At 38.0% G+C, this 13,983-nt stretch overlaps 1 protein-coding gene across 1 annotated transcript; it reads right to left on the reverse strand.

Moving 5' to 3' along the window:
* Window positions 1-447: 447 nt before the first annotated feature.
* clu (clusterin) lies at window positions 448-12,662 on the reverse strand. The gene is made up of 10 exons (XM_061753598.1): window positions 12,540-12,662; window positions 7,592-7,750; window positions 7,329-7,477; window positions 6,012-6,182; window positions 4,959-5,129; window positions 4,287-4,503; window positions 3,591-3,731; window positions 2,798-3,024; window positions 1,975-2,162; window positions 448-930 (listed from the first exon to the last, which is right to left on the reverse strand). Exons 2-10 carry the CDS (start codon window positions 7,704-7,706, stop codon window positions 918-920), a joined length of 1,392 nt encoding a protein of 463 aa, XP_061609582.1. The 5' UTR covers window positions 7,707-7,750; window positions 12,540-12,662; the 3' UTR covers window positions 448-917.
* Window positions 12,663-13,983: the final 1,321 nt, after the last annotated feature.

Raw genomic sequence — 13,983 nt, forward strand, 5'->3', positions numbered from 1 at the left:
TTCATTTTGTTTTACTTTGGAAATTGAAGTCACCTTTGCAATTTCTTTTATTTCACAATTTGTTATAGAAGTGTAGGCTGAAGGAAGGTGGCAACTCTGCAAGGATAATTTGAAAGTGATTGCAAATAAAGGATAACACTCAGTTTTGATCAGCTGCCTCGCCCATTAAGCAGTAAGGGCAAATGCTAAGGGCGCCATGGCCTCCAGGAAGTGACAAAATCACAAAATACCTTCAATATAATGATATAAAAACTATCACGACTAACTCTTAAAATGCTAACATTGAAATGTAAAGCACTGCCCAGTTAATAATACAAATGATAATACTAATATACTATGACTATTATGGGGACAAGCAATATAGAAAAATAAATGGGTGTTAATGGAAATTACTTCCTCTGAAATTCCCACCCAAAGTGAGGTCAACAGAGGCAACAACAACAAGAATGGCTTTGAGAAGGTTTTATTATTCTCTACACATTGCTTTATTATTGCTAAGGTTTATCTTAGAGGGACTCAAAGTGATCCATAACAGGACTGATGGATCAATAAGAGCAAACTCAGACCATAACTATTAAAGAATTGCTTTTAAATCTTTGACGTCTTTATTGTACTGTACTGAGTTGTAGTAAAGGATCAATTCAATCTGCAGGTGTTAAGAAGTTATGAGAACAAACAGTAGGATCAACTCTTGAAAGCCAGGCAGGAGGATTACGGTTGTCAGCTCAAACGCACAGAAAGGGCCTTTCGAGAGACTTATCTACTAAATTGTTCTCTTTCAGCAGGACAAGCAGATCTAAATACACCTTACAAGGGTTAAACTGTCACTTTGCAGAAGCAGGGTTTAAGTGGACTTGCGGTGGAAACGGTCAGTCGCTCCAGGTGTGTTTGGATCCAGCAGAATGTGCAGAAATCCTCTATTTGGCGATACTGAGAGAGAGAGAAAAAAGATGAGAATTAGAATTGGAAGGAGTAGCTTCTCATTCATACTTTAAAAAAGGAAAACTTGGGGCATATTTCAGAGATCAAATTATTTCTAATTAACTGATGAATTAAAATGTATAATAAAATTATTTTTACAAATTGTATTTGATCATTTACAGTCATTTATTGAGATTGATGAATACATTAACCAACAAATTTTAGGGGGGGGGTGGGGGGGGGGGGGTCCATATGTGCTCCACGGGTTGCACTTCCACACCTGGTATAGTGCATATACTTGTAAGGGAGCGGTCTAATATTTTGACTCTCATAAATGTATATGAGGTAGCCAAAATGTTAAAAACATCTTACAGTATGAGAATGGCGGTACATAATTATTACCTTTCTAACAGTGTGAACGCAGAAATCTTGATCGATCTTCGTGTACTTTATCCAATTAGATTGGATGGGTGTATCTGGTCATTGTATGTTATTTAAAATCACTGCTACCCCCAGATACCATGCCATGCAGTAAAGTATAGTTGCAATCTGATCGGATGCTTTGTAAGATTTCATGCATCTGAATCAAGGGCCTAGTAAAGCATCTCATTTGCATGTGCAAAAGAGTGTTTTTTGTGTGGCTGCTCAATAAGCCACCATGGGGTTCAAAGAAAATTCCAAGTGCCTTTGAGAAAGAAGAGAAACACCATAGAATTCAAGAAAGAACTTGGAGCAAAGAATGCAAATGGCAGATTCCCAATTGTTGTCTTCCATAAAGGTAAAAGTGATGTTTAACATTCATTTATACATTAAATTAGTCATTTATAATCATTTTATATTTTCTGTATCTTACAATATTTCCTCTCTATACAATGTATTTAGTTAATATTTTTGGGTGTCTGGAACGGATTGGATTAATTAATTGGATTAACATTAATTTAGACTTTTTTTGGACGGATTAATCACGAAAACCAAGGCTCCCCTGTAGATATATTTTTTAAACGTACAACAGCAATAGTATGAAGGCTTTTACACCAAAAGCAGGCCACTCACATAGCGATATCCTTGTAGCGGTCCAAAGCCTCTTGGGCCACCACCTCAGGGAACTTGGGGTGATTCCAGGGGATGTCACCCGGTACGTTCAAGTTCATGGGTGGCGATTTGAAGAGTTTGACGGACACCTTGGTGTCTGGGTGCTCGGCGTCATCACCGGGCCTCTCCACCGGGTCCTTGGTGACCACCTACAATGACAAAAACACCATTTCATTTGACTCTGCTTAGAATTATATTGACAAGGAAAATTACAGCAGGATGATTTTACTGTATCTTTTTACAAGCTCTTCATTTTCCCAACTTTTAAGATCATCAATCAGTTCAAACTTCTACATTTTACTTGACAGTTGGGTGGGAGGGAAAAAATCATAAAAGTATCTGAACAAATTGTTTTAAAATCTACATGCGTCTGGTTCAGAGCTGAATGACCCTGCAGTTAGAACATTGTGTTCAAAATGAGATAAGAGATGGAGGAAAAACATTTTTATGCCATTTATAATGAGTAGCAACAACCTTGGGAGAATACCCCCATCATTCCCCCCACCCCTTGGTTATTATGAAGAAACATAGAAATTATTTTGCACATAAGCAACATCTTCCCCACGCCAATTAGAGATTTAGGAGAATAAAAAAATAATAGAACGCCTTCCTTGCCTGAAGGACTCTCAAACCATGAGAAATAAAATTCCTTGGTCTGATCAGACCAATGTTGAACTTTTTGGTGTGAATGCCAGAGGTTATGTTTGGTCAGGATTGCTAAAGGTAAAATAATGAAGCAGTAAAATACAGTGGAAGTAGAAATACGACAATACTGTATACGTACAGTCTCTACTTTGAAGAAGTCATCCTTGGAGTTGGTGTTGTTCGCCAGAGACGACACCCATCCAAACTGCCTGTTGAACAGGTCCATGATGGCGGACGTGTTGAACATGTGTTCCTCGAAACGCTTGAGGAGAGCGTTGTAGTGCTTGGTGAAGCGCTCGGCTATGGCCAGAGCTCTTTCCAGCTCCTCCTTCAGGGGACCTTCTAGGGGTTTCTTCCCGGAACAATCTGTGAAGGAAACAGTCGAACTATGACCATTGAGGAACGATGCAGAAATCGGTGTTGTTATCAGTCCAAGAGGTGTACTTATTTCAACGTATCTGATCACTTCCATCTAAGCCAGAGATTTTCAACTTCTGTGGCGTGGTACATTAGTGTCTTGTGACCTGTGAGAGATCACCAGGTAATTGGTCCGAAAAGGATCATTTTCAGTGGTTCTCAAAGTGTAGTACGAGTACCACTAGTGGTGCGTGCACATCCTGGAGTGGTACGCCAAAGAGTCACAGAATGAAATGTTCAAAATGTGCATGATCCAGTAGCTTAAGCTTTTTTTTTTTTTTCTTATTTAGTACAGTATGTTTGTTAAGTGCAGTTCCATTTATGTATTTGTTTTAAATTTAAAACGTGCATCTCATCTTGTAGAGGTTTTTGTTTTTAACATTTTATTTAACTTGTGTGCAGTACGTTTTAATGGAATTGTGAGGAAACATGGTCTAAGCTAATATTAACACGTTTGTACATTTTTTGCCAGACTAAAAAGTCATCAGTATTGTTACTGCCAAGAATGGATTTACCAATATTTTCAATCTCTTTGCACTTCTGACACTCATCGCGGAATTTGAGGCAGCCGGCCGAGTTGCGACGAATCTCCCTGCACGTCATGCTGCCGTCTCCGTAAGGTTTTGTGATGACCACGTCCTCATTCACGCTGCCATCTGTGGGCACCCACAAAAACAGACCAAAATGCTTAGACAGACATAAAACCACCACATCAAAAATCTGAATGGACTTTTAACAATGGAAATTTAAATGAGAATTTCAGGAATATACATTAAAGGAAATCATAGATATGTCCTTTCCATACGCTCGACACATGCTTCTTAAGTTTACTGAAGACTCTAAATTGTCCGTGGGTGTAAATGTGAGTGTGAATGATTTGTCTGTATATGGCTTTCAATTGGCTGGCAACCAGTCTAGGGTCTATGCCATTTCTCACCCAAGGTCAGCTGGGATAGGCTCCAACTTATCTGTGACCTTAGTAACGACAAGTAGTATTTTTTTAGTTTGCATGCATGTTTGCTCGTGGCTAAATATAGTGTTCATATGTGCATGTGATCTAATTTCTGTAAATTAGCCCAGATTTCCAGCTGATTCTTTCAAAACCCCATTCATCCTCACAGAATGTTTCCAATTCCCCCACTAATCTTCCCATGGAAAGTTTTCGTAAATGTACCCCTTTCTAACCATGGTGTCATTGTTCGAGAGCATACCCTCATTAGTGGGGGCGTCTGTATCAAAGTCCATCATGGAGCCGAAGGAACCAAAGGAGCCGAAGGGGTTCCTGCCGATGCCCATCATGTTGGAGAACAAACCCCGGAAGTTGGGGAAAGGCTCGTGGAATAGCGAGTGAATGCTTCTACGCCAGCGAGACGGGAAGAAATTGGGCAGAGCGAATATCGGTGGGTTGTAGTGCACGTGATCAGCCACCTGAAAAACATTCCCAACACCAAACGAATGGCACTTAATATACACTAAATAAATATTTAATACAACCCAGAGGTCATATAACAGCCTACTCTCTTTAAAAATACATTTGCTTACATTTAATAATAACATTGTTTTTACATCAATTTTAATGAATAATTGCGTACTTAATCATAATTAAATTCATTATAAATAAAAGCAAAAATGAGAATTGTTTTATCATTAAAATAAATGCTTTGACATATTTTACTATTATTTCTTTTTTACTCTTACATTTTTAAATAGTTAATAATAAAATAACTTAATACCATTAATTATTATAGTATCAAAATATATTACTTTACACATTTAACATATGCTTAACTTCATCTATGTCTGACTTGGTCCTTCTGTTTTCTTTAAAAATCAAATGTGGCCCTTCCGCACAAAAGTTTGCCCACCCCTGAGCCAAACTTTACCTTCATACTGTCAGAAAATATTCCGTCCACTCCGTCCGCCATCTCGGTGTATTTGTCCTCCAACTCCCTGAACTCTTTGTTCTGGCGTTGTCCTTCCTGCTCCAGGGTGTCAATCCTCTCCCCATTGATCCAAATGGAGAAGGGAGACGTTCGATTCAGCAGGTCCTCTAACTACAGTGAAAGTCCGACATCTTACAGTCATAATACACAGGAGAATGAACAGGTTGTTCGGAGCTTTGGTGAAAAAAAATGACTTCAAGTCACACAAAACCCCAAAATTGAAACGTGCACAAATGAATATTGGAAAGTGAGCTGCATTTAGTTTTTATGGGAAGACTCATCCCCCCCCCAGCAATAATTGATTAATTTATTCTACATATTTAATAGCAGTTAAGACATTTTTATATTTCTAAATAATGCCAAAATGTTATTACAAATGGCTCTACATCTCATTAAGATTTTACCTGGGCGACTGGACCAGATTAATTATACAGTGTATCCATTATTTCTGATGGGAACCTTTGTTCTAAAAATCTAAACAAATCAGCGGTCGGGCTGAAATGGATTGTGTTGGAACTTAGAGGTTGTACTATACTAAAAAATATTACAAGGGAACATGTTTTTTCTACTCAATGTTTTAGTATTTTGTTATTCTATGAAACAACTTAACTTGAAGTAATATCGACAAATCCAGTCAACCAATTTTCTACACTAATACTGTTCTTAGTCTCGGAGACCGGGAGCATATCCCAGCCAACTTTGGACAAAAAACAGACTACACCCTGGACTGGTCGCCGGTCAATCACAGGGCACATATAGACACGCAGATAGACATAAACAATCACAGCGTCAATGAGTGGGAATTAACCCATGCTGCAAGTGAAACGGTACAGCATCAGTAATTTACTGTTGACAAAGTGTCATTAATGCAGTGTTCAACTGTCTTGGAATATTTCTAAAATCCATTGTTTGAGTTCCAAATAGAAAGCTTTCAGAAATAATATCACTTTCCTTAGCAACCTTAATTTGGACAATAAGAATGGAACGTCTCACCTGGCGGCCCACCATCCCAGATCCACTGCTGCAGGTGCGGGAGTAGTACTTGACGCAGGTTTTCTTCAGACATGGCTTACATTCCTCCCACAGGGCTTTCATGGTCTCGTTACAAATCTCCTCCTGCTCCTCCAGCTTGGCCTCCACCTCTTGAGCGGCCAGCATGGCCTCCTGCAACAGCACATATTTTGCTGTTAGCCCTAAAAGAAACTCTCTCAGTCTTGTGGGGTAGGGTTCCATCCATCCATTCGATCAGCCGCCACTCTGTTAAGGTCAGGGCTCTCATAGTTTTCCACAGCAAACTCATCCAAGTACACCTTTATGCACTTTTTTTAAGCAGGGTATAAAAATAGTCCTTCCCTGTACTCGATACTCGTGAATTCACCTATTTGCGGGTATTTTTCGGAACCTACTCGCCATTATTTACGGAAAAACTTAGTTAAAACCTAGTCACTGTATTTGTGATCTTTATGAAACACCGAAACCCCTTCTGATATGAAAGTATTGCATTGGTGCCAAAGAACTATGATGAAGTAGTGCTTTGGCATCTTCTTGTGACACCCATAGGCAATTCTAAACATTTTTGGAGGGGGTGACAGTTACTTGCAGAGAGATTACCGTACCAACAATTGGGTCAAATTGAAGCATTCCCCCCCCCCCCCCCCCCTTCGATCAAAATCAGCAATGGCCCAAACGTTGAATGTCTCTAAAAGATTAACCTCAGTGGTTATCCTGTGGTGTTGGGTATGTTACAAGTGTTAAACCTGTCCGATATTTCCGAATTGAGTTTGACCAAGCCGTGGATGTGAAATGCAATAATATCCAATCAGGAAGCCCTGTTGACGGACACAAATAGAAAAGCAACTGGTTGCGTTGAGTGTTTGTATAAAATGCCCAAAGTCATTCACTACAATAAAAATGACTAGGGGAAGAGTTTGCAACTGCAATGTAGTCATAACTAATAGCTTCTTCTATTTCTGCTTCTGCTACTCTTTCTTGATCTTTGTACTTTCCGGCAGTCTGGATACCCTGCGGCACTATGCTGCCTCCTGCAGGGCAGTATTGGTAATGCGATAGACATCTGGTTTGAGGGCGCAGACGGGAAATTGTGGGTGGCGATATCGTTATGTACTGTACGTAGTGTGCTGTATTTGTCATCTCAATCGGCCACGTACGGTTAATATGTTGTCTGTGTGTACCCTGCTTAAGTCATGCTGGAACAGAAAATGATGTTCCCTGGGGTGAGTAAATCATTACGATTTCGTGGGGTCTATAACACGTGACCCGACCCTGGATTGATGAATGGACCGTCTGTACCTCTTTCTTCTGTTTGGTTTTCTCCAGCTCTTCCAAAACCTTCTTGTGGTCTTCTGAAGATTTCTGCATCATATTCTTCATCTCTTTGACTCCACTGATGGCATTCTCAATCTGCACATTCAGGTACTTCTCTCCCTCCTTTGAGATCTCTGCAGGGAAGAAACACTTGAGTATGGCTTTATATAAAGAGGCATTTCTGTATCCCACTTGGAGAAAAGGGATTATTATTTTCCTGTGTTTGACGTGTGACCGAAGGAGCTTACGTTTGAGGTGTTCGCTGGTGGGAGGCAGCATACAGTTGGCTGACGCCAGAAAAAAAGCCACCACAGCCAGCGACTTGGACCCCTTCTTCATCTTCATCATCATCATCATTAACATCTTCTCTGACTCTTCAAGGGCCAGCAGGTGCTGATGACAAATGCCTGTGTGATAAAACACACACTTTAGATTAGGCTCGACATGCTGCAAACGTGGTCAGGAACTACATTGCTTAGTTTAATGAATTGAAATGCCTTTCATTTGTTCCAGACCACCCAAAAACACCAATATTGTTTTTTTCATGTTAGATTTTAATTAAAAAAAACAAAACAGTATAGTATAGTATAGAAATAATAAAGGAGAACCTGTTATAAAGTTTCTAGCCCATTTTTTGGGCCCCTAAATTGAATCCCAGCACCTCTAACATTTGAGGGATTATTTGTTTATTATATGTCCTTTTAATATAAAATCATACAGTGCTTGGTTGAAACGTGATATTTTAACGACAAAAATACATTTTTGGTATTTTTATTACACACTGAAGGGGGCTCCTTGCGAGGGTTCTTTTTATCTTTGGCTGTTTGACTGTTTGTCCTATTGGCTAAACGGCTGAAAGAACATCAGCGACTGTGGCTCTCCTTGCCCACGTGCATTAAAAGAACTTAATTACAAAAAAAAATTTCCACAACATATGAAGGTTGCTCACGACTCGAATTTCAGTTTGCAAAAGACAGCAAAAATTCGAGCAAGCGATGGCTCATTACTCGAAAAACTAATTTGGGGCCCTCAAACAAAAACAAGCTGTCCCAGCTCATGCCTATTTACTAACCCCACTCACTCTTACTATATGACTATATTTATTCCATGCATTTCTTTTTATGGTGCGTTAATATTAATGTTATTCCAAGATTGAGGTTGACGAGGTTAGACACATCATTATCCTGTGCTCCATACTTGAGACCCAGAAGGCCACATACTGTACACCCCCCGAGACCCGTTATGCCAACACATACCGTAGCTTTGATAAGGATTGTTTCAACTCACATAAACTTAATATGCTTCACCTAGCCTTAATATAGTACACATAGCTTTAATATGTCACAAATAGCCTTGTAGAAAAACAAGCATTCACAACCCACTTCCACACCTAAGGACAATTTAAGGTCTTCAATTAACCCAAAAGCATCTTTTTGGAATGTGGAAGGAAGCGAACGCCCACCTAATAATACTAGTAATAATAATAATGAATTAAAATAAATAAATAAATAAGATGACCAAATGCCTTTCTTGGCTAAAGGCTTTACTAAGATAAGTTCAAATAAAATAAAAGGAGGAAAATAAAATATCAAGCTTAACTGAAATATATACAAATAATACAGTAATATGGTATGAAAATAATGGTAAATAAATAAGTTAGACTAAAAGCTTTCATAGAAAAAAGTTGATGAAATATAAAAAGTAACTAAATTAGTTATATGTAAATAAATACTAAAACTTCCCTAGGAAGGTTAATATGAGTCGAAATGTAAATAAAGTATTTATACATGGTTACATATTGTTGTCTTCCACCACTGGTGACCCCTACTGAGATATTTTGCGCAATCCTCCCAGAGTGTGTGGAGTACGAATGAATGTAACCAGAACATCACGCGCCCAACGCTGACCTTAGATCAGTGTTTTGTGTGACTTTCACCAAGTGTGACTTTCCGCTGGACGTTACGTAACACGAACGGCCAGCTCCTTCTCTGTTTACCCATTTCTGCTGACGTCCGATTGGTCTGTTCTGCTGACCCCTTACTCCTCTTATCAAAACACACAGGTGACCTTTTCTCTACAAGGACATCTCAAAGCGGACACGGTCACTTTTATCCACTTGCGTATTTATCAGAGTACAAATGTGTTTGATTTGATTTGAAAGTCGATTTGATGAACTGGCCTTTTTTTTTTTTTTAATATTAAAACAGAAACAGACTTTCAGGTAAATAATGCTGCAGTTTTGAAATACATTTTATTTTTTATTTTTATGCTGTATGTGATAACATTTACTGCCACTATGGGACACATGAGTAAAAAAAAAATTATTTTCATTGATCCGTGTTTGTGGATGTTTTTTTTATTTTAATTTTATTTACAGTATAATATCCTAAATCATAATAAAGGGAATTCCCATTGGTGATTTAAAATATTACAGACACCTCTCAGTATGAAACAATGCAGTTTTACACCACTGCAAAACTACAACTACAATAATGAACAGTACAGTATTGCATCCCAATAGTGCAGGCTTACCTAATGCTGTAGTTACTAATTACAATGATGATAAATTGATGATTTTGTTTCTAATCATGTAAACCAGTGGCTGTCAAACCCTTTACATCAAGTACTACCTCAAAAAATACATAGCTCTCCAAGCACCACCATAACAATGACCAACATAAATACGGTTAAGCATAGTTGGCCCATAGTAATTTGTGTTCATCAAAAACAAGGCAGAGTTTGAACCTTTAATTCAGCGATCCCTTCGCTTAACACATTTTCAGAATCAATGATGTCCGCCGAAGACACAATGCATTTCATGTAGCTAAATTTGTACCATGGAGGAGAGAAAATATCTTTCCTGTCATTATTTAGTCACACAGACTCGCATATGTGTCTTTAAGTCCCACCGCATATAAGAGGAGTGTATTTTGAATTGTATTTTTCTGACCTGTGGCTGGCCGTGCATTTGGTATGTGGGCCCATAGTGGGGATTTATCCCGCTTAATACCGGTATTGCGAGGCAATTACTGGGCAGAAACCACCAATACTATACAAAAACACAGTAAACCGGTACACAACTGCCCACCTACATCATCTGGAGCTTTCAGAATCAGCATTTAACAAATACATATAAAATGCAAATAAATCTAAACAAAATTCACACTACTAGATAATTATCATTAAATATATTAATTTGTGCCGATTGCTATAGAAATGTGTTTTGCTAGTTGAAGTTGTGAACTTGCTGTAACAAGTAAACTTTGTTCTGACCAACTAATCAGATGACGGAAAAATGCTGACATCATGAGGGCGAATTAGAAATCTGATTAGTTAAAGAAGCAGTCCCATTGCTAATACAGTATAGTTGAAGTTACATGGGCCAGCTCTACTGATTCGGAAGGCCTAGTGCGGATTAGAAGCATATGGCAGCACATGGTGGCTGATATCTGAGTGAACAGAAATAATCTAACATACACGTACTGGAAGCAGTGCAGTCAAGGGAAATGCTACAAAAAGAAAACAATAGACTGTTGGCAATAAATTAATACAGTTTCATGGAACAAATATTAGACACACCACTGGCTCTGAATGAATGGAATAAATAAGCTTGTGTGTGGATGTTTCCCCATAATGTTTGTGTCTCTTGTATCAGCTCTTAACAGGTTTTGAACACCAGCAGGACTGTATCGCGAAGTAAAGAACATATTTCCGTCTCTGTGATAATGCATGAGCTGGACAACGAGGTTAGTATTCTATTCACAATTAAACCTGACACTTTATTACTGCGTATCTGTTGGTCGGTGCAGGTTTTTTTTTTTTTTTAAACAGGAAAGGATTGCCTCCCTTTCGGAACTTTTAATGAGATAAAATCATCCGGGCAGGGTGGCTGAGATGGTGCAGAGATGGGGTCAAAAGGGGTGCGGGGGTGAGCAACGCTAACAAAAGCAGCCCAAGTGTGGGAGAGTTAAACAGAGACAGTTGACAAAGAGAAAAGGGGGATGATTCACAATTCCGAGGCCGAGCTCCGGGATTTAAAATAAAAGGCTGCGTGCACGGACGGTGGTTACACAACTCACAGAATTCAAACGCAACAATCCAGAGAAAGGCCTAAAGTTCAGTCAGCTTCCGTAATCTGAACAAAAACTGGGAGCGCACTCAAAACAAACAGCTCTACATCTGCATAAGATAACATTTGCAGTTCTTAATTTTTCCTCCCACATCCCCAAACCATGCACGTTGGGTTAACTGAAGACTTTAAATTCATCAAAGAAAATAGAATACTGGTCTATTGGTCACATTATTAGGTACCGCTGCAGTTTGTTTTTATATCAGACCCAATACAATCCTGTCTCTTCAAAGAAAATAAAGCTCGGTTTCGATTGATACTGTCAGAGACATACTCCGGTAACAGTGTGTTTATTATTGTGATTTGCAGTGTCTTCCCATTTTATTATTATTATGTACAATGCATGTAAGAATGTACAAAAACATAGACAAGTTGTTCAGCTACATTTTGGGAAGACGTTTTGCATGCTGTTGCTTTTCGATTGACTTGTCATTGTCGCTCTCTCTCTCTCGCTCCAAAATATTTTTAAATTCACCTCACAAATGGGATAATGGTGTCCTCGTTTCCCACGCCGGCGGCTTCATGCACCCAAAGGACTCGACTGGTGTGTCACTTACGCAAAAATGAGTTATCGTTGGACGACCCCCATAATGACCCCATATCCCAAACTCTCACCGTCCACTGTCACTATTGTAAATATGGGTTTGTTTTATTGTTTGTATATTTATATATATATATATATACACACACACACACATAGTACACTGAGTATATTTTTTATCACTTCATCTACTTTAATCCACTTATTCTGATGCAGAGATGGAGGTCACGCCCATGAGTAAGCAAAACAAACAAGTCATCTGTTCAGCCATGTGGTCCAGAATTCAGCATCATTATAAATACTACTCATCAGCCTTGAAAACTCACCCTAGCCATTATATAAAACATTGAAGTCATGATGTTTACAAAACGCAGCAAGTATAAAAGACCGCAGCTAGTTAGTTGCGCAGTCTTTCCAATAATCATATTAATGCTGCACTCATATTCATGTGCAAATCGACAAAGTGTTTACTTTGCAGGCTGTGTTGTAGCAGACTGCAGGCAAAATAAAAGCACCTGTTACTCACCTATTTATCCTCAGGGCCAAGGACGTCTGAAGCTGTTGCGCATCATTCTGCTTCGCGTATTTATATAGCAGCAGATAACTGGGACATGCAGACACGTGACTCATCTGAAGAAGTTTCCGGTTATGACCTTCAAAGTAAAAGGGAAGTCACGGTATGTCATATGGCGTCATGATAGATAGATGGGTTTTTATTCGATTACCTTACACTAACATACTGCATTCACGGATAATGAATTTATTATTTTTTTTGCTCAAAGACCACATTTGATTTTTGAAATGGACAGACAAGCTAGGTCATTTGTAGATGATATTTTAAAAATAAAAGTTACAATGTATATGTAAAAAGTCTTTTTTTAAATAATAAAACAAGAATTACTCTATTTTAGTGTTTATAATTAATTTCATTATATCATAGCAACCACATTTTTTAAGCAAATAAGTAAAACGTACATTTTTTAAATGGGTATGTAGAAATGTAAAACATCTTATTTTAATAATACAATTGTGCATTAACATTTTTAACATCATTACAATTGTTTTACGTTTTTATTATATACAATAAATTCAATAACCAACGATTTAATGAGATAAATGAATAATAAAATAAATAAATGAATAAATACATTTCAATGAACCTATTTTAGAAAAGAAAAACGTTTGAATTAATGCCCTCTTTTTTCTTTTTTTTTCTTTAGCCCGATAAATATCCTTATTTTTAATGCTCCAAGAAGTGTTTTCGTTTCAATGGAACCGAAATATTTATTTTGAAAATCAGAATGCAATTTCCCGTTGTTCGTCTGTGTACTTGACGTTCAAGCATCTGAGGACTTTTCCAGAAATGTCGTAATTTACTGGCAGCCGAAGATAGAACTGTGCACAAACACTGGATTCATGCTGATGATGACGAAGATGGCTCAACGTTTACTAATGCAACCAGCTCGTTTCCTAAAACGTGCTGTATGAAAAACAACATACTACAATCCTAATTTGTAGGCTAAGTGAAAACAGTCACAATGAAAGAAGAAAAGGGCGTGTAAATGGTCTTGAAATGAAAAGTAATTACAAGATGGGAAGGTCAGTGTTGTCTGTGGTTGGTGCCGTGAAACACGCACAAAAAAAGAAATAATACTATAGGCAATTCAATCAAGTGGATAGCACATTTAAATGCATTTGTCAAATGCATTGAACTTAATCTAACATGAAGGTGTTTTTTGTAAGGCAGCACGCTTATCAACAATAGCAAACAATTTGCACATTTTAATGTCACACTTATATAAAATCTGCAAAACAATTGCACTTAAATGATATTTGTCAAAATATATGAAAACATTTAAAAACATCCTTTCAACAGACGTATGTGGAAGTTATTGACAAAAACACATAGCTACTATACGCGTATGCATTTCTTTCTTCTTTTTATTTGTTTGAAGACAAACTAAACTATG

The sequence above is a fragment of the Phyllopteryx taeniolatus genome, chromosome 18 (genome assembly GCF_024500385.1).
Source record: "Phyllopteryx taeniolatus isolate TA_2022b chromosome 18, UOR_Ptae_1.2, whole genome shotgun sequence".
Taxonomy (NCBI): domain Eukaryota; kingdom Metazoa; phylum Chordata; class Actinopteri; order Syngnathiformes; family Syngnathidae; genus Phyllopteryx; species Phyllopteryx taeniolatus.